The sequence below is a fragment of the Oryza glaberrima genome, chromosome 3 (assembly GCF_000147395.1).
Source record: "Oryza glaberrima chromosome 3, OglaRS2, whole genome shotgun sequence".
In the NCBI taxonomy this organism is placed as follows: Eukaryota; Viridiplantae; Streptophyta; class Magnoliopsida; order Poales; family Poaceae; genus Oryza; species Oryza glaberrima.
Genome location: NC_068328.1, coordinates 2084038 through 2112024, shown reverse-complemented (window position 1 = coordinate 2112024; position 27987 = coordinate 2084038). Strand labels below are relative to the sequence as shown.

Sequence of the window (27987 nt, the reverse complement as noted above, 5' to 3'; positions counted from 1 at the left end):
AATCCGGTGTGAATGTAGAGGTCGGATTTCAATTATTTTTTAAGAAAAAAAGAAAATTTAGAAAAACTAAAACCATGAGACAGAAAAATGCCAAAGGGAACATTGGTTTTTAGTCAGCAGAATTTCCAAAGGCGCAACATGCAAAAAGAAAAGCTCCTTTCTTTTCCTACTTGGCCGCCGCTCGTGACCAAGCTCTCTTGTCCCTGTCCGTCCCTCCACTGCGGCGAGTGGCCGAAGTCCGTGCCGTAACGTTCGGCCAGGAGCACGATGATAGAAAAAACTAACCAATTCAGCTTCCGACTGAAGTGGGGAATAAATCTCCGCACAAACCCTTTACAACTCGAGAGAATTTAGAACCTATCCTAGAAGTATCAAGGAAACACACACGCGTGTCAAGAACTGAACCCAAAAAAGAATTAGCCGAATCCGAGTTATTTTAGTGAAAAAACCGTTTCTTGGGTGCAGTAGTCTAGTTGCAGCTAGTTGTGCGCTAGTCTAGTCGTCCTCTTCACATGGCGGCCTGCGCGTAGGAACCGAGCCTTTTCTTCTTCTTCTTCTTCTTCTTCTTCTCCACTACAATCCCGGGTAATCTTGCCATTCCCCTGTCTCGTCTCTGCCTTTTCTGCGCCAAAAGTTGTAGTAGGCTTGTGGGAGTAGTAGTAGCTTCCCTGAATTCTGCACCTGTTCCTTGTTCCTCGCGCTCTGCTGCTCTTCTTCTCGCAATTACTCCTTGCCGTTCTTGATGAGCCATTAATGGTGGAGGGGAGTTATAAGCTGCCCAGTTATGGAAGTTTTGCTGATCTGATGCGGTGGTGGTAGGCGTTTCGATCCTTTCGCGAGCCGGTTGTTCCTTGGCTTGCAGGCAGGCAGGGATGGAAACTGTAGCCTACGCCTCACGCGTTGCCGAGAGAGAGGCAGCTCATTTGCCGTCGAATTGATGGAAAAGAGAGCGTGAGTAGTAAAGAGGACAGCTTTTTCCTTAACGCCTCTCCGTGTGCTCCTCTCCGTTCTGGAAATCGATCAAGCGGCCAGCCATCTCCATCTCCATCGTCTTCTTCTTCTTCCTTCTCCTGGAGCCCTTTGGGTTTTGGTGGTGTCTGATCGTCTGATACTCTGATTGCTAGTTTTGGGGGATTGTTACTAGTGCAGAAAAGCTGACTGTTTTGTCTCTTCTTATCCATTCTAGTAAGTGGTACTCTTGTGCCATCGGCTTGATTCTTTCTTGGTCCCTTTGATATCTTGGTTTAGGTCCTAAGTCCTCTTCACCTAATCTTGTTTTTCTTTTGTTCCTTCGGTTGGTGAGTCATAGGCTATCTCAGTGTTGCCTCCGGTTCTTATATAACCTTCCAGTCCTCTTGCTCTTTAACCTGTTCTTGTACACTTCACATTAGTCCATTTTCCTTCTGTTTCCCAAGGTTTTTGTTGCAAGTGCACACTCTTCTCATCAACAAGAGGTGTTCTGCTCTGTGTTGGGAGGTCAGGAGACAGTGCTTAGCTTGCAGGCCGGCGTTGGATGCTGCGTGGTGAGCTCTGAGGTGAGGAATCTGATGCCCTCTCCACTTCTACTCAATGATGAATCATCTTTAGTTCACTTTTGTTCTTTTCAGCCTTCGAGTGACCATGCAAACGAAACGAGCATAGGTTCACTTGGTTTTAATTGACAGCTTTGGGTTTATGTTGTAAAGTTTGTTTTGTGCTTGCCTCTTGCTTGAGTCTTTGAGAAAAGATGGTTTCAACTTTCTTGTTTCCTTTGTACGTGTTCTTGTGCCTAGGCTTCCATTGTGGCCGTGTTAAAAGGTGCAACAAAGCGTTGTGCTGGTGAATGCGTTCTTTAAGCCGTTGATGAATGCATTTAAGGTCATCTTTTTTGGTTGGGCTAGGAGTGTAGTAGTGCTTTTTGCAGCGTGGGCGCCGCTGCAACTTTTGGTTTTATTTCTAACCAACTTCTCTTTTCTCCGGTTGACTTGATACACAATAGTTGATGCAGCAAGAACTTCTTGGTTATTTTTTTTCCTTTGATCTTTTTGGCACTCACACCCTTTCTTCTCTTGGTCTGAATTAAGTGAGAGAGACTGAGAGTTGAGAATATCCCAGAGGTCAGTTTTCTGGTTTCTCAAGCATAATTCAACACTTGTAAATTCATTTGGTTCGGTATTGCCTTTTTTCCTATGTACATCTCGTGCAGTCTTGATCAGGTTTCCCGTGCCTGTACGGCTTGTGTTTTTCAAGTACTGATACTAATTTTGCTAGAATCCTACATCTAATGCTTCAGTAGGCTACTTGCTTTCAGTTTCAGCAGTGCATTTTAAGCAATGAAGTACACTTAGTACTAGCTTGCTCTCTTTTGTTTCTACTGGAAGGAAAGCATTCAGAGTTCTGATACTACAAAAGTACTATATTTATGGGTGCCTGGGTGGAGTGTACGAGATGATCTTACGGAGAAAGTATTAATTGTGTGCTGTTATTAGCTTATTGCTGATGAGATGGTACAATATTATCGCTGGCAACAATCATTGGTTGTTTCCATTAGGAATAAGAGAGATTCCTTTCATGGTTAGATCCTACTGATACCAAGCATTTTGTGTGTATAAACATTTCTGCACCAGCTGCAGTGTGCATGTTTCTTCCACGACTTTGTTTTGAGCAAGAGGGGATGTTCCATAAGAAAGAAGTAACATGGCATTCTCTCTTCATAGTTGTCAATAATTTCAGTTGTTTTGTAGTTTATTGGCCAGCCACAAAATCGTATGCACGTTTCTTCCATGATCGATGGGCAAAATTTTGTTGCGTGGTACAAATGCTGATTCCATTTCGTTTTGGCATTTTATTGCAATTTACCCGAAGTCCTTGACTTCATGCCTATTTTTCAATTACTTTCTAATCTGGCATTGGTGTTCAGAAATTGCTATATCTGAACCTAGATTTTCAGTTTCGGTGGTCCTTTTTTTGTTCAGTCAACTGAGCAAGCTTGCAACTCTTTTGTTGTGCAGGTGATCAAGGTCTCGTTTCACGACGAGTAGTAGAGTTCCCATTACCAGAGCTAAAGATGGAACTTGTCTACTTGGAAAGGAGAAATGGATTCGATGAAGATAGCACCTCTCCAGAGTTCAGTGGAAGGTCAGCAATTGACCATCAACAGCTGTCCATTGCTACACCTGAGGTTGAGTCTGATTTGGGACAGACAATCTACAAGCAGCCATTGCCATCAGATGAGAAGAAAAGCAGGAGCTGCCAGTCATGTCACAAGTCACCATGTTCTTGCAGGAGCGAAGTATTCCATTCAGATTTGTACCCGACACTTCCTGCGAAGATGATGATACTGGAATTCCTCATCAGAAGCCTGAGGCACCCAAGAAGAACCCACAATGTGAGTGATCTTGATGACATGATCAGCAATGGAGCTAGCACAGGGAGTGTAGTTCTTGGTCCTTCGGAGAAAATGATGTTGGATTCTTTGCATTCACTTGTTGATGCGAAAACGAGGCCGAAAAGTCCTTCATTCTTCCACTCAGGAACCAAGATGAGAAAAGCTCGGTCAAAATCCCACATCATAACACAGTCAGAGATACTGAAGCTGATATCTCCTGAGACATGGGAGATCTCCTCCCCTGGCGTGTCGCCGTTGAAGAAGAGCACAGCTGAGTTGAGCATGCATGAGAAGATGGTGTCCTCAGATACACCATCCATGAGTTCAAATCAACCTGTTCTGTCCTCATGTCCATCTTCTTTAAGTGCAGGGCTTCTACAATGCATATGGAAGGATGGGCTTCCACACTTTGAACTGTCACTGGACAATCCTATGGCAGTATACACTGCCAATCCTACAAAGGCCCATGACAATGACAAGCCCCTTGACTATGTCTATTTGTTCCATTCAGGAGAGCAAGGGAGAAAAGATTGGTTAGGCAACTCAAGCAGTGTATCACGGCTTGTCGGCAAGATGAAGGTGTCAAGTTCTTTGGTTCTGAACCCAGACAAGTCTACTTCTATGGAGACAGAGTTTGTCCTGTATGGTTCTCCGGATGACTACCTGAGGCAAATGCAAAGTTCATATGGTGTTACAAAAGGCAAGGGGCTAGCCAAGAGAGTGGCAGACATTATGAAGCCATCCAATTTGAACTCTAGTCCGAAACATGTGTGGAAGTTTGGCAAATCGTCCTCCCAACAGATTGATGAGATGACTGAAATACCTGAAGGTGAACAGTGCAGTGCCAAAGAATCAGTCCTCAAGAACCTCGTCGCTGATGATTTGCCTACCAACCAGGAGATAGCAGCAATTGTAGTACGAAAACAGCGGCGCGAACGTCGGAAATCACCTGTTCTTGGTGGATGGGGGCTCAAGTTCCTTGAGAAAGCTGGAGCCACTCATCCAGGGAGCACTGAAGATGGTGATGTTCAGAACAAGAAAAATAATGCAGGGAGTGTAAGTGCCATATTTCCCCGAGGCTACCATGGCGGCGCGGCTTCCAAGAACGGCAGCCCTGCCAGCCTCATCGGAAGATGGAGGTCCGGTGGGCGCTGTGATTGTGGCGGATGGGATATTGGTTGCCCAATCAGAGTACTGCAGAATGATGGCTGTGGTACTTCGCCTCAGGCAGAGTCCCAGTCACAGGACAGGAAATCAGTAGAGCTCTCAGTCAAGGTAACACTAGGCTCTTCAGTAGATTTTTTGTGATTTCTTGAAGATTTTAGAATCTAGTGTTGATGCAATAGAATAGCTTTCTGATCCTTCTTCCTACTGTTTGTCAGGGTGCGAAGAAGGGACCAATGTTCAGGCTTGTGAACATCACAGATGACCTGCACATCATATACTTCGACTCCAGTCTTTCGCCTTTGCAATGCTTCTCGGCAGGAATAGCGATTATCCACAGCCAGGCGCCTCACCTCTATCCAAAACTGTGAAGACACATTGTTGGTCTTGTCTAATATATAGAAGATTTGAAACATGTCTTGATCTTGCATATTTCCTTTCGCTTTGGTTTCATAAAGAAAAGGTGCAGGTTATCCTCATGTTAAATTGTTAATATCCATTGTTAATCTTGTTTAACGCTATAATGTTTTATAATCTGGAAGGAGTAGGATATTAGGATATATCTTACTAATGTAAATTTTGTTTCAATGAATTGGAGGGGGAAAGACAGGTTCCCTCCTGTTAAAACTGATTCGGCCAAAACGAGAGAAGCGCATAAATAAATCTTTACACAGCTCCGTTTTGCTAAATACCAATTCTCTTTTTCTCAAATTTGTCAGATTTACAAGTGCAGATCACAACTCTAAAAACCAATTCTCAATGTTGCAACACAGTTCTATACGATACCTTCCTACAGGGCGCAGGCCAGTCCGTCAAAACCGATAACCGAGGAACATAAAATCGATCAAACCGACATCATAGAGGAGCATTAGAAACCATACAGTAGTAGTATGTACAAATAAAATTCAAGAAAATTGCCAGCTGCACAATTGAAATAGACAACCCAAGCAAACTAAATAACGTTTTTTCTAGATAATTACAGCAAAACGTAAAATCAACTGCAGGCATCATTTGACAACACCACAAATTTCAATCATACACGAGAACAGCAGAAAGATAGATGGCAAATAAAATATCATATGGATGGCAACTTCTGTTCACTACAAAACTGCGACGGGCAAACAAACGATAGCATCACAAAGTTCCACAGTTGTCCTAGTAAACCATTTGCAGACGATCCTGAGGTCATATAGCTGTCTTACAATTCATTCAAACAAGCTCAGACAATAGCATTTGCTGCACTAGCTATCCTAGGCCAAAGGTCAGCACACTCCTTCCCGATGGGTCCAGTGATAGCAGAACCTGATAGAACATATAGACCATATATAGTCAGTTAGCATGTCCAATTTAGATTATTCAGCATCAAGAAAGACAAGTTCTGCATTGTTACCTTTCATCTCACCCTTAGGATTCACAATCACTCCAGCATTATCTGCAAATGAATCACAACAACAATCAGCTAAATGGTTTTGGAGTTTATCATAGGAGTAGCAAAATAAACCAAGCAAACTAATAATAACTACCAGTCCAAGAACAACTTATATGAAAATATGGAATAATTAATTTTCCAAATTGAATGAACTGAATAAAAATGACTGCCTCATGGCCTAGACCGAATGTTTAATTGCGGCAACGCCACTAACAAGGGCCATGGAATATGAGTCTACATTCAGATGGAGCAATTCCTAGGGAAAACCTCAACATCCAAATGTTTACTTTATGACGTCTACCTGGGACTATGCAAACATGAGGTTTGCTCCAAAAAGGTTGAGGGACTCGGATGTCCCTCCGTCAAATAGCAACAACTTTAGGCATTACAAATACAAATGAGAAAATTGAAGGTGAGCTGTTAAAATGACTGCCTCATGGCCTAGACCCAATGTTTAATTGCAACAACGCCACTAACAAGGGCCATGGAATATGAGTCTGCCAACAGATGGAGGAATTCTGAAAAAACCTCAACATCCACAGGCTTACTTTATGACGTTAGATTAGGACTATGCAAACATGTAAGGTTTGCTCCAAAAAAATGCTGAAGGACTCGGATGTCCCCCCGTCAATAGAAGAAATGTTGCATGGGATAACAAAAGAAGTTCCAAATAAAATGTAAGATATCTAACAGAGAACAAAATATGATTGTTAGGAAGCATTTAAAATGATTGCCTCATGGCCTAGACCCAATGTTTAATTGCAGCAACGCCGCTAACAAGGGCCATGGAATATGAGTCTGCCATCAGATGGAGGAAGTCACAAGGAAAACCTCAACACCCAAAGGCTTACTTTATGACGTTTGCCTAGGAATATGCAAACATGTGAGGTTTGCTCCTTAAAGGCTGAAGGACTCGGATGTCCCCCCGTCAAGCAGTAAAGTGTACAAGTTAATCACAACAAAAACAGAGTGCTGAACAATTATAAATTTGTCATACAAAGTACAACTCTAGGATTGGATATGGAAATAACAAAGTACATTTGTAGAAATAAAAAGTACAAAATAAAAAAAAATGAGAAATGGTGTAACTGTGTGCAATAAAAATGATGACTCATGGCCTAGACACAATATTTCTATGCAGCAATGCTAAATCACAGATAACCTGGGATATGGGATATAATACAGAATGTAAAGTTCAGTATACAAATATATATAATAAATACGTTGCAAAGAAATGTCTATTTTAAAATGATCTCATCTAGAATGATATTCACTGATATAACGTAAGAAAAAAATTACCATGAATATTACAGAGAATTAAATACAGCACAAGAAAAATAGGGCATATTTGAATTTTAGGTTGGGGGAATATTCGCCTCATGGCCAATCCCAAATTTTCAAGGCAGCAACGCCGCTACACAAGGCAATGGAATATGAGGCAGCCCACAGATGGAGGACATGGATAAAAGTAAAATCTTTCATGCAAAAACCTCAACACCCGAGGGCTTAATCTCTGACGTTTACTTTGGAATATACAGATACTGTAATATCTGCTCCAGTTTAAGCTGGAGAGCCCGGCGGCCCTCCCGTCATCCACACTCTAACCAAACATCTAAACTAACAGTAGCAAAGGACACAGGTATAATATAGGGTTCAAATTTCGCAACACACGATTATTGCAACAAGAAAACAACAGGTGTAAGAGGTGATCTGTGAATAATACCTTCGAAGTACATGTAGACACAGTAGCAAAGCACACAAGTATAATATAGGGTTCAAATTTCGCATCACATGATAATTACAACAACAAAACAACAGGTGTAAGAGGTGTAAGAGGTGATCTGTGAATAATACCTTCGAAGTACATGTAGACACCGTCCTTGCGGCGCCACGGCTTGCGCTGGCGGACGATGACGGCGGGCATGACCTTCTTACGGAGATCGGGCTTGCCCTTCTTGACGGTGGCCATGACCATGTCGCCGACGCAGGCGGACGGGAGGCGGTTGAGGCGGCCCTTGATGCCCTTCACGGAGATGATGTAGAGGTTCTTGGCCCCGGTGTTGTCCGCGCAGTTCACCGTCGCCGCCACCGGCAGACCCAGCGACATCCGGAACTTGTTCCCCGCCGACCCTCCCCTCCCTGCATCACCATCAGATCGCAACACGAAACAAACAGATTAGAGCGCAAGATTTGCAAGCACAGTGGTTGAATCGAATGGAAAAATATTCCACGGATCGAGTGGGAACGAAGAGGAAGAATGGTTTACCTCGCTTCGACATGGTGGCGGCTGGGGTGGGATCCGATTGCTAGGGCTTGGCTTGAGTCGCTACTTATAGATCCGAGGATTAGGGTTTTGGGGCACCCGAAAAGACTAAAATGCCCCTGTACAAGCTAGGGCACTGCAGTGCGGGCTGCGGGGTAAGGGTATCACGGTCTTTCAATACCGAGGGCGAGGAGGCTTCAAGGTGGCGGCGGCTCTGTGCTTGGTTTAGTGGGCCGGGAAAGAGAAAAGAACAAAAGGGCTTCCTGGCCCACGTAATGTCTGGTTATGGCCACAATTGAAGGCCCGTGTGAGTGAGTCGGCGAGCTCCGGACTCGGGGCGCGGGAGCAAGAGAAATGTTCGAGAGTTTGACCTAATTTAATGTGTTGTTTTCAAATCGGAGCCTTATTGGCAACCGAAGGAAGATGTTCGTGCAAATATGAATCGCTGTATGAACCAGATTTCGTGTCGTACAGTACAAGTTTTCAGTCATATACTGAGGCATGACATGACATTTCTTAGGTGACCAGAAACCAGAATAAGAATAAGGTTGTGTTTATTTCATGCCAAAATTGGAAGTTTTGTTGAAATTGGAACGGTGTGACGGAAAATTTGAAAGTTTATGTGTGTAGAAAAGTTTTGATGTGATGGAAAAGTTGGAAGTTTGAAGATTTGAAACTAAACACGGCCTAAACTTCTCAAGTTCTGAACGGCCAAAAAGGAGAAAAAAAAATAACGACATGATCCATGAGACTACAATGTATACGTAAGAAAACTACCCTTTCACTGCAAATAGCACAAATTACCATAGCACACTACCGAGAGCTTGTTTGTCACCAAGAGGATAAATCATAGCCTCAGTTCAGTAGCATGATCCCCTCATTGTCAACTGTTCCATTTTTTTTCACTCAAGCTGACAACACATTGGCCATATAGAAAATGCACATTCACAGTTGCAGGGTGGAATTTATCCAGAATGACAAATTCGCAGTTGATGCAGAAATTCAGCAGAAAGCTCACAGATCTTAGTCTGGCCAGTTTTCACATTGAACTTCTGATTTTTGAACTCAGCAAGTCAGCAAAAGGAAGTGGAATAGTACTCTGTTACCTGGTTATCCTCCCCATATGAACATATGTAAATGCCATGTACAAAAGCACATTTGTGCTGCAGGTAGTAAAATCTAAATCAATTACGCATCACATTGGTCTCAAAAGAGAAGTAATAAACCATTAACGGCATCATCCATAAAACCAGAAATAGAGCTGAATATGATATCCAGAAAACACGAACACAGAATATTCAACGAAACGAAACATTACTAAACAGATCATTCCAACTCTAGCCTTGGTTCTGAACAGAAAGATAAAGAAACAAGTTATCATCAAAGCATAGACTTGAAGGTAATCAGAAGAACATATGACTTCCTGTCAGTGTGTTTCAGATTGGCAAGTCATTTATAAATAAGAGCTGTGCTGCCTCCTGCCTGCTAGCCAGCAGGCAGCATGTACATTGCTAAGCTCACAATGCATAGCAACTAGCAGACGGTCTGTTCACATTGCTTTGCGGAGCAACAGCCTACAGTAATGCAGAGAGCATGATCTATCATCAAGAGGCCACATAACATCTACACTTCTACAGTTCAATTGTTCCTTTGTCCCTCAGCCTCAAACTCTGTAAGAAATGTGAATCACAATTACAGGGCGCAATGATACACAATTGCAAACTCGCAACCAACTGCACAAATTCAGCATAACCAACCTCTCACAAATCGTTCAGTCAATCGTAAACTAATAATCCTCAGCCAAAATCAAGATTTACATGTACAATTCACCCTATTGTTCTGATCTCCTGAAGTCGCCAAACTAGCTATCATCTTTCAGCTTCCTGACCTTGTCGAGGAATGCTTGCCGGCCGGGGAACGGGTTCCCTCCCTGACCGCCGGAACCAGGCAACACCTTCTCGCCGAGCACCTCGCCGCCGCGGCTTCTGCGCCGACCCAATCCCAAAATGTCCGTCTTGGCCGTCGTCCTAGTACGGGCCTTCCTCGGCGTCCCTAGAACACCGCCGTCCTTGACGCCGGCGTTCACCCCGAGCATATCCAACTTGGCACCCCTCACCTGCGTCTCCCTCCTCAGCCGCATCCGCTCCCTCCTCTCGTCCCGCTTCCCTCGCGGGCCGTCCGTTTCAGCCCCGATGTCGAACAGGAAGCTGGTGGTGGTTTGCCTCCGGCCGCCCTTTCGCGGGATGCGGCCACCGTAGGAGGTGCCGAGGAGGCGGAAGTCGAGGCGGCTCCACCCCTCCTCGTCGGAGAGGTCCCAGCCGAAGCGGTCGGCCATCTCATGGAGCGGCCCATCCTCGCCGTCGCCGTCGTAGTCGGTGTCCCCGCGGAGGAAGCGGTGCGCGTGCTCCCACTCGACGCGGTCGACGTAGACCGGGTCGTCGAGCACCTCCCGCGCGAGGCTCGCCCATGCCGCGGTGTCCCCGTAGTCGAGCTCGGCGACGACCCACCGCAGGTAGGACGGCGGGAGCGTGCCCAGCATCTGCCCCTTGTGCTTCCCGAAGTCAATCACGCGGTCCCTTGCCGGGCGCGAGGACGCCGCCGGCCCCGGCGAGGCGGCGGCTCTGAGAGGCCGGAGGAGCATGATGCGGGTTCGGAGCGCCGCGAGGGGGCGCCTGCGGTGGTGAGGGATAGGAGTGTGGCGAAGGAGAGGAATCGCCCCGGGCGAGGATACCGGCGGCGCCGGTGAGGAGGAGAGGCAGGGTCTCGCGGCGCCGGCGCCGGCGGCGAGGGGGAGCATCCTGCACTCGTGTGTGGCGGCCGGTGAGCGGTTTCCGGTGGAGAGGCGCCGCTGCGTTATTCGCATTCGCGGCGGGTGAAATTATCCACTCGCCCACAAGATGGGCCGTACCAAAGCCTAATATTGCCTTGCTTCTATGGGCCAAAATTGATGGTTGCTTCACTTTAAACTTGTGGCCCATACATATGGATGAGCATTCCGAAGGAAAGAGCCCATGAAACCCATTCCGAGGTGAAGCCGTAGTTCTAAAATTTGGGAATTTCGCTGAATATCCGTAGGGTTAAAGACAAATGAGATTGCTACGACTGAATATTTCGTATTTGGCCAGTATGTTGAACTGTTGATAAGATTTTACAAAAAAAAATGGAACCAAAGTAAATTTCACAGGTACTAGAAGCCTAGTGTGGTAACATCACAAAAGGAATGAAACGTGGTAAATCGGTTTGATCGAAAGTTAGCCCATGATGTTTAAACCAGCAAAATGATCAATGTGTTCAGGTGACAAAAACGAAAATTGCACCAGCCGGGAATCGAACCCGGGTCTGTACCGTGGCAGGGTACTATTCTACCACTAGACCACTGGTGCTCTTGTGGAAATGGAAATTTCATCATAGTACATATCAGTTTGCCCTCCAAGATCGTATATGAATGTACCGTCTGTTTCAAAAACAAAGTTAACAGCAGTACATGAAAAGCAAAAAAAGTTAATCAGAAGAGCTGCACCAGCCGGGAATCGAACCCGGGTCTGTACCGTGGCAGGGTACTATTCTACCACTAGACCACTGGTGCGCTTATGCTGATAAGTCGACAGAAAAGTTAATATCATTTCTTTACAACCTGGAAAACAGAATATGACTCTTGATGTCTGGTAGTTTCGTGATAAAAATTTCCACACTGCTGATTGCTCCCGTGAACTATACAACCTACCTGAATCTCGAATCTTTCTATGACCAACTGAGCAGCTGAGCTTCTTCTTGACATGGAAAAGCAAAGCTGTTCAACTACTTCCAGAAATACCAACTGATCTCAAGAAACAAAACGAGCCCTCACCAAATCTTCCGGACTTTCGGTGCCCCCATTTCCGTCAGCCGACGTACAGCGAAAGAGCAGATATACGTACATTTACACCACGAGGGAGAATACCAAGGAACGAGACGATGTTTCCCCTCACTGCTCCGCGTTGCGCTGACGAAACCGATGGCCGATCGATTTGTGCCCGGCCGACGTATGCGACGCGACGGTAGATCCATCGGCGGGAGGTCTCCCTTTCCTGCGGGCGCTTGTCACCTTCGTCCCCCCCATCTCACGGACGCGGCAGCTAGCGGCGGTGACGCGGCAGCTTGCTCCGGCCCTACGGGCTTGTCGCCAGGGGCGGATTCACAATGGAGATGGAGGGGTCTTTGAGACCCCACTACCACCCTCGGACAGTGGAGACTCCTAAGCTCCCACTAAATTTTTTTTCTATGGATCTATAGGATGTGAGGATTGGAGGTTCGATTTATACTGATGTAGTTTATTCAACCCCCACTACTATATTTTTATAGATATGTCTCTGCTCGTTGCTACCCAAAAACATGTACAAAGCCGGTGGTGATGGAAGCAGCAGTGATCGATCGATCGATCGATCGTCTGATGATGGAGTACAGACAGCAAAACAAGCGGAATAAAGAGGGGATTGGAAGGTAGTAGCTACTCCAGCTACTAGTACACTGCAGGTCCGGATTTGTGTTCGGCTCACCTAGAGAGGTAGAGATCGCGTGGTAGATGCGTTGCCAGTATCTAGAGCTAGAAACCGGTCGCGATCCATGTGAACACGCACGCCCGGCCGTAATCCGTAGAACAGTAGATAGCTCTGCTCCTCGATCGATCAGAAGGATATGTACCGAGGATTATTGCAAAGAAGCACATTACCAGTGCCCATCTCGTCGGTTTGGCACTGTTTGATGATTGATGCTGCGAAAACGTACCAGCGATGCCATGCCACTGAACCCCAAGCAGGCTACAGATCTGCAGATGCATATGCCAGTGGAAGACGTACATGCATGTACGCGCGTGCGTGCACGTATGCTGCTGCTACCACGGCGTTCGCGCGTGTTGGGCTTGGACCGGAGCTAGCGCCAAGCCGCCAACTCGATCGAGAAACCGTGGGTCTCGGCACGTTTCGGCCGCGGTCTTTCGTGTCCGCATTGGGGACGCCACGAGCCCGCGGAGTCGAGTCGGCAACGATCTCACTTCTCACCTCCCACGACGCACGCACGGCGCTCGAGCTGTGCGCGCGCGTGCGTGCGTGCGTGTTGCTTTCGATGGGTGTGGTTGGCTAATCTCGCCGCGCGGAGCTCTTCACGACGGACGCGACGCGTGCACCGCCGTATCGGAAGCGAATACGGCCACGGAGAAGGCTATGTACGACTCCGATTCCATCGATCGGTATTGCGCCCTCGACGGCGAAAACCCGACAGCCACGCGCGTACACGCGTGCCCGCCCACCTGCTAGTGTGGCTGGCCTGTAACAAGCCAGCTTCGTGTGGCACTATGGCTCAGATAGTCAGATCACCATCCGTATAATTGACTATATTATCCCGATCTCGTGCTAGATCTGTGGAGCTTTACACGGGTAGATAGATGCAGTGATCGATGCACTAGTATTACACGGGTATACTGTTCCGTGTTCCCGCGTATGCACTAGTATGTCACATGTCACATATAGCAAAGCTAGCTAGAGCAAGCAGTGGGCAAGCAAGAGAGAGCTGCATGCGTCGTCGATCGCTAGCTTTTCTTTTTCTTTTTTCTCCTTGCTGTCTCAATCCTGATATCATTTAGTTCCACAAGCTATAATAGTCAAGCTGATACCACTATGCTGATAAGAGTGGTAACTAACGGTGTCCCGTAAAACTTGCCGATGTCATGTTGGAAGTTAGTAGACCGTGCAGTGGTGGGGACTGCGCGCCTACTGATCGACGACGTACACACAGTCGCGAATCCACTGTTGGGGCTCCAGCCCCAGCTCTGGCTGACAAGGATTAACCCCAGATATCTATGCGCAGTGAGTTTATAGTGCCATCAAAATTAATTACAGCAGACAGCCAACCAATGATGCATGGCTATTGGCTGGAGACGTTTAGGGCGAAAGAAATGATGTGGATTACTTTTACTCTCGTGTTCTAGTAGTTGTCAGTGTGTAGCCCATACCTATATATATCTTTCAATCTTCTTCACTCTTCAGTTTCTTTCATTCTTTAATCCACTACATTTTTTTCTATCCATGTAGGATTTTGAAATATTATTAATATAGGTCAAAGACATGATTATTTTGTATTATGACGTTAAATAAAGCTCCACCTATATTTTTATCCTAGATTCGTCACTGCGTACACACACGAGTATTGGTACTGTGCAAGGGGGGCAACAAGTCTATAAATGCAGGTCCCAGTATCGCTAGCTACCTATCGGAACAGCTCTCTCTAGCTAGCACATCAGTGTGAGAGCTTCAGGCAAAGCTGCTGCCGAGAGTGAGCAGCAAGCTGGACAGTCAGTCAGCTAGCTATAGCTAGTAATGGCGGTGACCGAGAGCTTGCCGTTGCCGGCCATGGAGAACGGCGAGGGTAAGGGAGGCGGCGAGTACACGCAGGACGGGTCGGTGGATCTCCGGGGAAACCCCGTGCTCCGTTCCAAGAGAGGCGGCTGGACCGCCTGCTCCTTCATCGTAGGTTAGTTGCTTCTTCCATGTCTCCGGCGACCTCAGCTAGCTGCCGTATGTGGCATGGCGCCATGGACGATGCAGTGATAGATGAAACTGATCATTACTGTGATCTGAGCTGATGGATAACGTACTGTACTGTGCAGTGTACGAGTTGTTCGAGAGGATGGCGTACTACGGGATAGCGTCGAACCTGGTGATATACCTGACGGACAAGCTCCACCAGGGGACGGTGGAGGCGTCCAACAACGTCACGAACTGGTCCGGCGCCGTCTTCATCATGCCCTTGCTCGGAGCCTACGCCGCCGACGCCTACCTCGGCCGCTACTGGACCTTCGTCGCCGGCTCCGCCATATACTTCTTGGTATCACCGTCTAACTTCACCCTTTTTTTAATTTTCTTAATTAGGCCCTATTTAGATCCTCGGCAAAAATTTACCATTTTAAAGCACTTTTTGTTATTTTTATCTAAACACTAATAGCAAAAGTTGGCAATTTGCCTTTTGACATTTGCTAGTCCATAGTAGTAAATTGTGCCAAAAAGTGATTTGGGACCACTCTCTCCCCACACCAAAAAGTACTAGAATAACAAAAGTTTAGGATACATCTAAACACCAACTATTACTTTTGCAATGCCAAAACTTTTACCACCAAAACTTTTGTCATTTATCATTTGCCATTCTAAATTAATCTAAAATGCCTTTAATCATCGTATTGAGAAGCTATTTAGCTAGCAAGATATGTTTGGTAAGTAGCCCGTGCAGATATTACTCAATGAGTTTCCGATGATTTGAATTGGACGACATCAGGCCGGCCGGATATGAAATTTTAGTCTCCTCAATCGTTAGATTAGATGATTAGCATCAATGGATGGACGAATTGTCGTATTTGCATGGAGTTACTAGACTAGAGAGTGGACTTGGTAAGCAAATCGATCTGCAGTTTTTGTTTGACTCACTAGTGGGCCAAGTCAGAGACTGCCCTGCGCTGCACCTTACAATTAGCACGTTTCACTTACGCAGAAATTAAACCACGCTGCTTCTCCCAAACTAATGATTAGTAGCTCACGTGATTACTGCTTACCTGCAAAAACTCTACTTCCTCCGTTTCACAGTGTAAGTCATTCTAACATTTCCTATATTTATATTGATGTTAATGAATCTAGACATATATATATCTATCTAGATTCATTAATATCACTATGAATATGAGAAATACTAAAATGACTTACATTGTGAAACGGAGGGAGTACTAGTTACACGTTTTGTATGTTTTCCCAGCTTGGTGGAATTTGGGGCCGACCATTCGTTCGAGGTCCATTATTAGAGCTTTAAGTTACACTGTAAAGCTAATTCAGATTGCAACATTACGATTCCACTTAGACGTCATGTTATATATGTACTTCATACAGAGCAACTTTATCTAATCTAGAAGCCTGAAATTTCACTAATTAAGGCATGTCTTCTGTGAGCCATATTCGGTAGGAAATATATAGCTGTCATGCAGCTTTAAGTCTATAGTAAGGCTTATCGTGCTTAATTTTCGTTAATTAGTAGGGGGCCAGACTTAACGTACAGTTTGATGTTAACGTGCAATTCCACGGGTGTGAAATGCTGTGTTGTCTTACTCTACATTTCTACAAGTCAATGCACGAGACACTGTGGGCCCCGATATGTATGGATTAGAAGAAGCATGTGTCATCACAATGATTGGAAACTTTTTATTAACACTTAGGTTCAACAAAAGTTCTTATTATTGAGCACGGTCTACTTTCAATATAGATAAATTAGATACAACTTTTCTATCGAAATAAATTATGGAAAATGGGGAATCGGCAATTGTGCCTTGTGTGAATGGCCTCCAAGCCCAGCACATCCCTCATCAGTTAGTATCAGCAATATATACACACACTAGTTAAGAGAGATAGCTATAGGTATCATATTTATAGTGCGAAATCTAATAATTGAGGTTAATAGAGTTAACAAGAGATACTAAATTTCGTAGTAATAAATATAGTATCACCCTAATGGACTCACTGTTAGAAAAATGCCTACACATGTGGATGAGTCAAGATTTAACAAGTATCAATCAAGGTGTTAATTTCTTCAGTATTATATATACTATTGTGAAATGGCACGTCACGTATAAATAAAGACGTGTGTATTACGATCTGATTATCGTGTATCCTCCGCTACCATTTCTTTCTGTCATGTCAAAATCGCGCTACTTCTATCTGGTTTTTAAAATTTGACACCATAAGCTTTTAGACGTGTGTGTGACTATTCGTTATATTTGGATCTTTTTGGTAATTTTCACCTATTTGTTATGACTATGCTTATAGTACATTTAATAATAAAATAAATCACAACACAATAAAAAATAATTATGTTTTTTTAATAAGAAGGATGATTAAAGTTTTTTTAACAAGTTAACGGAGAGGAGAGATTCACATCTGAATATATTGCTCAAATCGTCATTGACACATAGGGAGTACAACAGATATTAGCAATTACTCCCTCCGTTCCGTAATATAGCAATCTAGTACCGGATGAGACATCTCATAGTATAATGAATCTGGACAGATCTTATAGTACAATGAATTTGGACAATCTGTCCAGATTCATTGTACTACGATATGTCCCATCCGGTACTAGATTGCTATATTATCTAATGGAGGGAGTAGTAATTACAAAGCAGAAGAGAAGATGTACAAGGATGATTAAAGTTAACGATGTAAAACATGGTAGTATGACTACCAATTTGTGCAAAATCACATGCTACTGGAGATGATAAGTTGAACGCTGATGCAGGGGATGTGTTTGCTGACGCTGGCCGTGACCATTCCGTCGCTGAAGCCACCGCCGTGCGCCGGCGGCGTGTGCCCGCCGGCGTCGGCCCTGCAGCTGGGCGTCTACTTCGGCGGCCTGTACATCATCGCGTTCGGCAATGGCGGCACCAAGCCCAACATCTCGACCATCGGCGCCGACCAGTTCGACGAGTTCGACCCCCGGGAGAAGATGCACAAGATGTCCTTCTTCAACTGGTGGATGTTCACCATCTTCGTCGGCATCCTCTTCTCCTCCACCGTCCTCGTCTACCTCCAGGACAATGTCAGCTGGTCCGTCGGCTATGGCATCCCCACGCTGGGCCTCCTCGTCTCCATCTCCATCTTCCTCGCCGGCACGCCGCTGTACCGCCACAAGGTGCCGCAGGGCAGCCCGTTCACCCGCATGGGCAAGGTCGTCGCCGCCGCCGTCTGGAAGTGGCGCGTGGCCGTGCCGGCGGACGCCAAGGAGCTGCACGAGCTGGAGCTCGAGGAGTACACGAGGAAGCGCAAGTTCAGGATGGACTCCACCAACGCCATGAGGTTCCTGAACAAGGCCGCCGTGAAGGAGGACGGCTCGCCAGCGGCGAGGTGGAGCCTGTGCACGGTGACCCAGGTGGAGGAGACGAAGCAGATCGTCAAGGTGATCCCTCTGCTGGCGACCATGTTCGTGCCGTGCACGCTCATCGCGCAGACGAACACCCTATTCGTGAAGCAGGGCAGGACGATGGACCGCCACATCGGGCGCCACTTCCAGATCCCTCCGGCCAGCCTCGGCGCGTTCGTCACCCTGAGCATGCTCGTCGCCGTCGTGGTGTACGACCGGCTGTTCGTCCCGGCCATCCGGAAGTACACCAAGAACCCGAGGGGCATCACGCTGCTGAAGCGGATGGGCGTCGGGCTGCTGCTGCAGGTGGTGGCGATGGCGACGGCGTCGCTGATGGAGAGCCGGCGGCTGGGGTACGCGCGGCGGCACGGGCTGGACGCCGCCGCCGCGGAGGTTCCCGTGCCGCTCACCATCTTCGAGCTGCTGCCGCAGTACGTGCTGATGGGGGTGGCGGACGCGTTCCTGGTGGTGGGCAAGATCGAGTTCTTCTACGACCAGGCGCCGGAGAGCATGAAGAGCCTCGGCACGGCCATGTCGCTGACGGCGTACGGCGTCGGCAACGTGCTCAGCAGCTTCCTCCTCTCGCTCGTGTCGCGCGTCACGCGGGAGCGGGGCGACGCCTGGGTCACCAACAACCTCAACGCCTCGCACCTCGACTACTACTACGGCTTCCTCACTGTCCTCGGCGCCATCAACGCCGTCGTCTTCGTCGCGCTCAGCAGCAGGTACAGGTACAAGGTCGAGTCGACGGAGACGATCGACATCGCCATGGACGTGAAGGGTGACACAGCCAAAAAGATTCAGAACTGATTATACTCTGTAAAAAAAAAATCAGCTCAACTATGAACAATGCAACTCGCATGCAGTACAGTTAGATTGGTCCGGACTATAAACTTTTCAGGTTAATTCTGTCATGCAGTCATCCTGATGAAAAAATATACCCAAGAATATTAATCTTGAAAGGGGAAAGGTAGTAATATTCTTCATCTGCATGAAATTTGTTAACCTTTCTAGAAAGGAGAAAAATATATCTCCAGTCAGTATCATTTCTTGGGGAAAAGGTGTAAATCGGTATCAAATATATTTATAACATGATAGTACGTATATGTTGGAGATTTGCTTCATGGATTTTTGAATAGTTGGATGGGATTAGTGGACATGATGGCCACATGGCCTGATGGTCCACGGATAGCTGATCTTTGTGGCGCATAAATTTCGTGATATTGACCTCCTTAGCTCAGTGACATGTTTGACTGGCAGAATTTTCTTCAGAATGAGAATCGTAGACAACAGCTCGACGCATCGATCAGTCATCAGTGGACTGGAGCGGATAATGACCAATCTTATCTTAGTTAAGAGTACTAATTTTACTCAGTAAAACGCTCAGTGAGGATAAATACAACTCTACAAGGTTTGCAAATAGTATTAGCTACTTGTCAAGTTGTTTGCATAGACTTACTGACTGGAAATTGGTTGATATCTCAGTAAGAACACATCAACAAGATCATGACTGTAACTGGCACTACAGGATGGCATCTTTATCCAATGTGCATGCAGAGATGCGAAGTGCCGCAATAGGCGTCTAAAAGAAAACATGCTGCCCCAAAAGAAGGGAGCTCGCACTACGGAGTACCTATTTGGGCACCGTTCTTTTGCCAGGTTCGGGCTAGGTACTCTTCTAGATATTTGCGACCATATTTTTCAAACTGTTAAATATTTTTTCGAGATAACGTGTTATATAGAAGTGCCTTTATAAAATAAAATGAGCTCATTTTCCAACTCTCCAATATTAAAACATAATTAATCATGCTTAATAGTCCACATCGTTTTGCGTGTAACCAATCAACTCAGCTAAACATCATAAACAAACGGGTTTAAAATATCTTGACAACATTGGCCTGGCGTTTGAAAGCAAGAATTTGGAGCACATTCAAGAGGATAAATGGTATAATTTTAGGAATTCTAAGATGCCGCACATGAAAAATGAAAGATTCCTTCAATAGATAACTTTGTAATGGTTGTTCAGAGAAAAATTCTGCAAACGATACCGCTATCATCTTCTAGCAACAATGCATGTAGCTAAGAAACACCCCGAAAGCTCAAGTGGGAAACTGAGAAACAACTAAACAAATGAACCAATCATCATTTAAATGGTCAAAAGAAGAAGTCTGAAAAGTATGATATTGCATTACAAATTTTCCATTGGCGAATTGGCCTGAAGTGAAGTGACGAGACAGGCTCTCGCTGGGAGCATTCCTCAAGATTCAACGACTGTCACTGAACTGAAGTCTGAATAAGCCCATTCCCATCATCCCATGTAATGTGATCAAACGAGCACACGATTTTCAAATGAGCAGAAGAATCCATTGTACTTCTCCGAAACCTCCTTATCCACTAGTCAAAAGATGACTACGGTTGTGTTTAGTTCCTTCCAAAGTTGAAAGTTTGGGTTGAAATTGGTACGATGTGACTGAAAAGTTGTGTGTGTATAACAGGTTGATGTGATAGAAAAAGTTGGAAGTTTGGATCTAAACACAGCCTACTTATCATCGACGATGCCGTCCAATGTCGCCAAGTTGATTGACTTGGAAAACCTAAGATCTTGTCCATTTCTACAAGGTATGGTTCATGTTTTAGTGAGTTCCTACGGGACCATTCGCAAATTATTGGATATGGTTGTAACTTGGTATAGTGGATGAGCGCACTGGGCCAGTGAAGAATCATTATCTTTGACCCCCTGATTTTGTTTTTGCGGCAAGCATTATTTTTGGCTTCACTGATAGATTTATCCCAGTTCCTTTCGATGGAAAACTGGCATGTCGGTAACATGCAAATTACAAAAGCATGCTGATACGGAACTTTCAGGCATCATCACTTCTCTTTCAGTGGAACTTTTTATTTAGAGAGATGGTGATGTTGTTACGCACGTTATTATTTTGTTAGAGTATAGTTGGAGACACATTAAAGATAAAGAAAACAAGTTGGAGAGAAATTAGGATTGGATTGATTCATATCGAGCTCTTCTTATCTCCCATATCTTAGGGTGTGTTTCGTTTTATGGCCATCTAAAGTCTAATCTTCTTTTAATCTAAGTCCAGTCCCCTTCGTCGACACGCACCCCTGACCTCTCCGACATGTGGCCTCATATTTTCGCTTATTTTCGTTTATACTTATGCTTCTCGGTCAAAATTTAAATTTTCAATTTTAAATTTGGAGTAGATTTTGGGTTTTTTTAAGTTTATTTTTCAGCATTTGCTTTTAGATTGCTAAGAACACGTATATAAAATTTTTATTCACAAATTATTTTTCGTTTGTAAATACACTGTTTCGCTTATTCCCACGTTAGGCTGGAGCTGACAATGAAGGAGTTTAATTGGACTATATTTCCACATCGTTTAGATGGGCCATTTTAGGCTGGAAGCTGACATTTCGGCCGGGGGGTATGGATTGAGTTGGGCCGAAGAAGCCCATAGTACAACCTGCGCGCGCTGACGTGTCGCGGTCGCCCGCAACTTCGGCGCGGGAAGCGGGTGGGGCCATATGGCAGCGAGACAGCCGGGCCCCACCACCCCCCGGGATCGTTTGTGGCGCCCACCACCCCACCTCTCCCTCGGGCCGAAAGAGCCGCTCGCTCGATCGACCGGAACGGAGAGATGGGGCGCCTCCAGCACCACCACCGCTCCCGCTCCGCCTCCTCCTCCTCCTTCGCGCGCTCCTCCGACACCGCCGCCACCGACGCCGACGCCCGCAGCCTCGCCGCGGACGCCACCGTCGACTGCCCCTTCGGCCACGTCAATGGCCTCACCCGCGCCGACCTCCGGGAGGCCGCCTACGAGGTCTTCTTCATGTCCTGCCGCGCCGCCGGTGGCGGCCGGCTCAACTACTTCCCGGCCGGGGAGAGCGGCGGCGGCGACGTGTCGCCGACCATCGGCGCCGGCCCCCGGGGAGGCACGGGGATGAGCGTCGTCAACAGCAGGGTCAAGAGGGCGCTGGGGCTCAAGGCGCGGAGGTCGTCGCAGCCGACCACGGCGCGGGTGAGCTCCATGAACGCGTCGTCGGCGCCCGGCTCCCCCGGCCGCGCCATGTGGGCGATGAGCCAGCCGTCGACGCCCGTGTCGCCCGGGAAAGGGAGGCGGCCGATGACCTCCGCCGAGATCATGCGGCAGCAGATGCGTGTCACGGAGCAGAACGATGCCCGCCTCCGCAAGACGCTCATGCGCACCCTCATCGGCCAGGTCCGTGCCCGCATTGCATTGCATTGCGTCGTGACGCGTCGCCGCCATTGGTACGCACTCCACGTTGTTCGATTTGGTGATCCACTTTGTGCAGGTGGGAAGAAAAGCCGAGACGATCATCTTGCCCCTGGAACTGCTCCGGCAGGTCAAGCTCACCGACTTCGCCGACAGCGGCGAGCACCACCAGTGGCAGCGCCGGCAGCTGAAGCTCCTCGAGGCCGGGCTCATCGCGCACCCGTCCCTGCCGCACGACCGCCTCAACGCGGTGGTGCTCAGGTTCCGCGAGGTCATGCAGGCGGCGGACGCCCGCGCCATCGACACCGGCAAGACGTCGGACGCCATGCAAGCCCTCTGCAACGCCGTGCACGCCCTTGCCTGGCGCTCCGCCCCCGGAAGCAAGGCCGCCGGCGGCGACGCCTGCCACTGGGCCGACGGCTACCCTCTCAACGTGCTCCTCTACGTGTCGCTCCTCCAGGCCATCTTTGACCTCAAGGAGGAGACCGTCGTGCTCGACGAAGTCGATGAGCTCCTGGAGCTCATGAGGAGGACATGGCCAACGCTGGGCATCAACAAGATGCTGCACAACGTGTGCTTTGCATGGGTCCTCTTCCAGCAGTACGTGGTCACCGGGCAGATCGAGCCGGACCTCGCCGGCGCGGCGCTCGCCATGCTCACGGAGGTGGCGGCCGACGCCAAGCAGGAGAGCCGCGACCCCGTGTACGCACGGGTGCTCTCGAGCATCCTTGCCACGATACACGACTGGTCGGAGAAGAGGATGCTTGGCTACCACGAGTGGTTCGGCAACGGCAACTGCGGCGCCGGCGGCGCCATGGCCATGGAGGGCGCTCTGTCACTGGCGCTCGCCACCACCCAGATCATCTCCGACAACGCGATCTTCACGAGTATCAGCACCGCGGAAACCGAACACGAAGACTGCAGCGTCGGAAGCTTCGCCGGCGACCGTGTGGATTACTACGTGAGGTGTTCCACGAGAAGCGCCTTCACGAAGGTTAGCTTCCTACGCGTTTGGCCACGCCATGGCGAGCGTCTTGTGTTGATCTGCCGCGGAAACGTGTGCCAGATACTGGAGAACGGACTCGGGCAAGGGGACAGCCTGATCATCGATCGCCACGACGACGAAGACCCGGGCGACATCCTGGCGCGGCTCGCCGGCGACACGGAGCACATCGCGCTATCCGAGCGCGACGCCTTCGGGCCGGTGCTGAGGCGGTGGCACCCGTTCCCGGGCGCCGTCACCGCGGTGACGCTGCACGGCTGCTTCGGCGTCGTGCTGAAGCAGTACCTGGGCAAGGCCACCGGGCTGAGCAACGAGCTCGTGCACGTGCTGCACGCGGCGGGGAGGCTGGAGAAGGCGCTGGTGCAGATGGTGGTGGAGGACGTGGCGGACAGCGACGACGGCGGCAAGTCGGTGGTGAGGGAGGTGGTGCCGTACGACGTGGAGTCCATCGTGTTCGGCTTCCTCAGGACGTGGGTCGAGGAGAGGCTCAAGATTTGCAGGGAGTGCATGCTCCGAGCCAAAGAAACCGAGGTTTTTTGTTGCGTGTTTCTTTTCGTCGAACACGTGTTCTGCACGGTGCAGTCTCAAGAATTGCATATTTTGTGTAGAGCTGGATGCCGAGATCCAAGAACGAGCCTTACGCGCAGTCGGCGGTGGAGCTGATGAAGCTGGCTAAGGCGACCGTCGACGAGTTCTTTGGCATCCCGGTGGCCGTGAGGGATGACTTGGTCCAGGACCTCGCCGACGGCATGGAGGCGATCTTTTTGGAGTACATCTCCTTCCTCACGTCTTGCGGTTCGTAGTCGATGTTACAAATTACAACAACATTCCTCGCACGAATCCGAAATTTATCTTGATTTTGGTGCGTCGATCGAGCAGGTAGCAAGCAGAGCTACCTCCCGTCGCTGCCGCCGCTGACGAGGTGCAACCAGGACTCGAAGATCATCAGGCTGTGGAAAAAGGCGGCGACGCCGTGCCGGGCGCCCGTGTCGAGCCCGCGCGCCCACGGGCACCACCAAGGCCAGGGCGGCATGGCGTCCGGCGGCCAGAACCCGCGCCCGTCGACCAGCCGCGGCACGCAGCGCCTCTACGTCCGCCTCAACACGCTCCACTTCATCCTCAGCCACGTCCACGCGCTCGACAAGTCGCTCTCCTTCTTCTCCCGCGGCAGGTGCTCGTCGTCGCCGTCGTCCGCCGCCACCGCCCGCCTCCTCGCGCCGTGCTCCCACTTCGACCGCGCGCGCGCCGCGGCGCAGTCCGCGGTCGGGCACGTCGCCGAGGTCGCCGCGTACCGCCTCATCTTCCTCGACTCACACCACTCGTTCTACGACGGGCTCTACGTGGGCGGCGTCGCCGACGCCCGCATCCGCCCGGCGCTCCGCACGCTGAAGCAGAACCTGTCGCTGCTCCTCTCCGTCCTCGTCGACCGCGCGCAGCCGGTGGCGGTGCGGGAGGTGATGAAGGCCTCGTTCCAGGCGTTCTTGCTCGTCCTCGTCGCCGGCGGCGGCGACAGGAGCTTCACGAAGGAGGACCACGGCATGGTGGAGGAGGACTTCCGGAGCCTGAAGCGCGCCTTCTGCACGCGCGGCGAGGGAGTGGTGACCGAGGAGGTGGTCGACGGCGAGGCGGAGGCGGCGGAGAGCGTCGTGGCGCTCATGGGGCAAACGCCGGAGCAGCTCGTGGAGGAGCTGAGCATCGCGTGCGAGTTGAACGGCACGGCGAGCTCCGCCGGCCAGAGGATGCCGTTGCCGGAGACGACATGGCGGTGGAGCCGCACGGACCCGGACACGATCCTCCGCGTGCTCTGCCACCGTGACGACGAGGTGGCGAGCCACTACTTGAAGCGCGCGTTTCAGCTTCCCAAGAGGCGGTGACGATCGAGTGCTAGGCTTTGTTGCACACTTCGATTTGCAAATTCAAATTACGTGGGTGCGTGAACTCATGTTGGAAGCAAATAAATTTAAAACATCTGAAAAATCTGATTCAGCTTCCATTACAAAACTTCAGAACTCTGCTATCCAAGCAAGTGCAACTCTCGTTTCTCTTCTGTTGCAACATGAAGATACTCATACAGGATAACATGACTAGTGTGTATAGGATACTTAGCACAAGGATCAGCTGCCCATGATACTAAACACTTGTTAAATTGTGTTCAACATATGAAGTTATGAACAAAAAAGGAAGAAACAAGTCAAACCAGAGAGGTAGAAAGGAGGTAGAAAGGCACAAGTGCCATACACCATATTGACAATGTAACATCGAAACAATACACCATATCGACAGCGCCAAAAAAAAAAGGATCACCATAATAGAATATGGATGGACATTGTTTACAACAAATAAAAGAATTTGACAAGCAACATCTTTGAATAAAGCATGCCACTACTTCCACAATCTCACTGACTCTATATGTATGTTCTTCTCACAAAAGCATGTATGCATCTTCTGCAATTCTCCTCCTGAAACCAAACTCTTCCAGCTTCCAGCTGGGAAGCTTTCAGTAGCAATTCACCACTTCATCCTGCAAAGTTCTACAAGATATTCATCATCAGCTCAAAATGTAAAACTGAAGCTCCAGTACATGACAAATTCAGAATCAACATCGAAACTAGGTGTGACAGTGACACTAAGCTTACCTGCCCAAACCTTGTTCTAGTCCTCATAAACCCTCCTCTTGTCACCGGATCACCAGCCTTGGAGCTGCAATTCCAGTAAGCCCCCACGGTTCCCAGGATAGGCATGTCGTCAGGGCTCGGGCTCGGAGACCTCGACCTCCTCGGAGACGAGTTGGCAGAGGATATCTTGATGTCCTCCATGGTCAGGGCCCCAAGGATCGGCCGGTCTTCTCGGCTGATCGGCGAGAAGGACCGGACGGAGTTGCTCTCCGGCGTCCCCGAAGAGCCCAGCCATGTCGAGAGGCTCGCGTCCACCGAGACTTCTTGCTTGCTTGGCGTGCTGGGGCTGTAGTCGGAGCAGACCACCTGCCACTCTTTCTTCTTGGCTGGGATCGCCGGCTCGGGAAGCAAGTTCGCCGTCGTTCTGTTCTCCTTGTCCGAAGCATTCGGCGCGGCGGTGGCGGTGGCGGCGCCGGCGCGGGCCTTGGCGTCCTTCCACCGGGCGAGATTCTCCACTGAGCTGAGCACCGGGTTCGCGTCGCGCGTCTGTTGAGGCGCGAGCGGCGGCGCCTCCGGCGAGGTGACGCCGGCAGCCGCTTCCTGGCCGCTGCTGCTCTCCTTGGTCTTGCTCATTGGAAGCAGGAAGAGCGACTCGCATGCCTCGTCCTCGCCGCGCCCGATGCCGAGAAGGCCGTCGTCGTCCTCGTCGTCGATCGCGCACTCGTCGAGCCCATCCTCCTCTTCCTCTTCGTCCTCGTCTTCCTCCTCCTCCTCGTCCTCATCCTCGTCGTACTCGTTGTCATTGTCGCCGTAGGCGCAGTTGCTGTACCTGTGGTTCAGCGGGAAAGCCTCGGATTTCGCGCAATCCGGTGCCAGCATCCACCTCGCCTCATCCTTGTCGTCACCCGCCGCCGGCTCGGCCTCATCCTCCTCCTCCTCGTCCGCCTCCGGGATCGCCGCCGCCTCGTAAGTGGTGACGTTGGGATCAAACGTCACCTTCTTCTTGATGACGGTCAAGCACAAGTTATCAGTGGAATCCCTAAACAAACAAACACACACCCATCAAAACCCCCAAAAAATTAGCACCACCAGTTCAAGCGAATTCCCTCACAAATTCAAGCCATCCTGCTGATCACATCAGCCACACACACACGAACACATACCTCAACTCCAGGAGCGTCGCCAGCAGCGGCGCGGCGGCGGAAACAACGTCTCCATCCAACGCGGCGGCAGCGGCAGCCTTCTTCGGGGAAAGCCGCGGCGTGGCCTGTTTCAAATTCAAAATCCAAAACCACAATTTAGAGGAGAACTCCGAAATGAACAGACGGATATAGCGGAACAGAACAGAGAGAGAGAGAGAGGAGAGGGATTGACGCCACGTACCCGGGCGCGGCCGGAGGGGGAGTGCGCAGGGGAGCGTTTCCGGCGGCGGCGGCGCTCCTTGGCCCCCCCGAAGCAGCCAAGGAAGCAGCCCATGGCGAAGGCAAGAGGGAGAGGGAGAGAGGGAGAGGGGATTGGAGAGGGTGGAAGAGCTAGTGAAGAAGAGGAGGCGGAATTTGGGGCGCAACGCAAGCAAACGGAGGCGAAAGAGGAAGCCGTTGGGGAAAAAGGCAAGCGGCGCGCGGTAACGGTCAGGTTGACCCAGCTGGCATGTGACCGTTGGATGGATGGAACCGATGGCTACCGTGACGAGCGCCTTTTGCGGGGTCCACCCGCCAAGAGGGGCATGGAATCCGAGGGCTGCAGGGACAACTTCGCGCTGGCTGAAATGGGCCGCGTCGCCCTCTATGGACTATGTGGGCTCTCTGCCCAGAAGATTGAACTTACCTGTGACTGCGTCTACTGAATCCCTGTCTTAATAGTTGATGAGAGTTGCATGAAGATGAAACTAAGAATCAGAAGAAAACCATTGGATGTTAGTAGCTGATGGTAACCCATCGTATTGCCATATCAATTACTATTGACAAAATCG

At 49.1% G+C, this 27987-nt stretch overlaps 6 protein-coding genes and 2 non-coding genes across 10 annotated transcripts; 3 read left to right on the top strand and 5 right to left on the bottom strand.

Annotated features, from left to right (window-relative positions):
* Positions 1-302: 302 nt before the first annotated feature.
* On the top strand, positions 303-5024 carry LOC127765481 (uncharacterized). Of its 2 annotated transcripts, none has more exons than XM_052290393.1 (3): positions 303-1535; positions 2991-4642; positions 4750-5024. In XM_052290393.1, the coding sequence occupies exons 2-3, from the start codon at positions 3047-3049 to the stop codon at positions 4900-4902; spliced, it is 1749 nt and encodes a 582-aa protein (XP_052146353.1). In that variant the 5' UTR covers positions 303-1535; positions 2991-3046; the 3' UTR covers positions 4903-5024. The 2 variants fall into 2 exon arrangements, with proteins under 2 accessions (XP_052146353.1, XP_052146354.1); XM_052290394.1 differs by lacking the exon at positions 303-1535 and adding an exon at positions 1573-2096.
* A 564-nt stretch (positions 5025-5588) lies between these two features.
* Positions 5589-8343, bottom strand: LOC127765483 (60S ribosomal protein L23). The gene is made up of 4 exons (XM_052290395.1): positions 8227-8343; positions 7815-8099; positions 5922-5963; positions 5589-5833 (listed from the first exon to the last, which is right to left on the bottom strand). The coding sequence occupies exons 1-4, from the start codon at positions 8237-8239 to the stop codon at positions 5751-5753; spliced, it is 423 nt and encodes a 140-aa protein (XP_052146355.1). The 5' UTR covers positions 8240-8343; the 3' UTR covers positions 5589-5750.
* A 1524-nt stretch (positions 8344-9867) lies between these two features.
* Positions 9868-11097, bottom strand: LOC127765930 (uncharacterized). Its single transcript, XM_052290906.1, has one exon. It carries the CDS (start codon positions 11084-11086, stop codon positions 10085-10087), a length of 1002 nt encoding a protein of 333 aa, XP_052146866.1. The 5' UTR covers positions 11087-11097; the 3' UTR covers positions 9868-10084.
* Positions 11098-11535: 438 nt separating this feature from the next.
* On the bottom strand, positions 11536-11606 carry TRNAG-GCC (transfer RNA glycine (anticodon GCC)). The gene has a single exon. It is a non-coding gene; the product is annotated as a tRNA-Gly (tRNA).
* Positions 11607-11738: 132 nt separating this feature from the next.
* On the bottom strand, positions 11739-11809 carry TRNAG-GCC (transfer RNA glycine (anticodon GCC)). Its single transcript has one exon. It is a non-coding gene; the product is annotated as a tRNA-Gly (tRNA).
* A 2647-nt stretch (positions 11810-14456) lies between these two features.
* On the top strand, positions 14457-19253 carry LOC127767707 (protein NRT1/ PTR FAMILY 5.2-like). Its single transcript, XM_052293135.1, has 3 exons — positions 14457-14727; positions 14864-15081; positions 17527-19253. Exons 1-3 carry the CDS (start codon positions 14574-14576, stop codon positions 18955-18957), a joined length of 1803 nt encoding a protein of 600 aa, XP_052149095.1. The 5' UTR covers positions 14457-14573; the 3' UTR covers positions 18958-19253.
* Positions 19254-21732: 2479 nt separating this feature from the next.
* Positions 21733-25498, top strand: LOC127766821 (protein unc-13 homolog). Its single transcript, XM_052291975.1, has 5 exons — positions 21733-22382; positions 22477-23391; positions 23464-23931; positions 24009-24195; positions 24280-25498. Exons 1-5 carry the CDS (start codon positions 21801-21803, stop codon positions 25272-25274), a joined length of 3147 nt encoding a protein of 1048 aa, XP_052147935.1. The 5' UTR covers positions 21733-21800; the 3' UTR covers positions 25275-25498.
* Positions 25499-25614: 116 nt separating this feature from the next.
* On the bottom strand, positions 25615-27651 carry LOC127766822 (uncharacterized). Of its 2 annotated transcripts, none has more exons than XM_052291976.1 (4): positions 27399-27651; positions 27179-27282; positions 26037-27054; positions 25615-25921 (listed from the first exon to the last, which is right to left on the bottom strand). In XM_052291976.1, exons 1-4 carry the CDS (start codon positions 27489-27491, stop codon positions 25898-25900), a joined length of 1239 nt encoding a protein of 412 aa, XP_052147936.1. In that variant the 5' UTR covers positions 27492-27651; the 3' UTR covers positions 25615-25897. The 2 variants fall into 2 exon arrangements, with proteins under 2 accessions (XP_052147936.1, XP_052147937.1); XM_052291977.1 differs by having other exon boundaries at positions 25615-25931; positions 27399-27621.
* Positions 27652-27987: the final 336 nt, after the last annotated feature.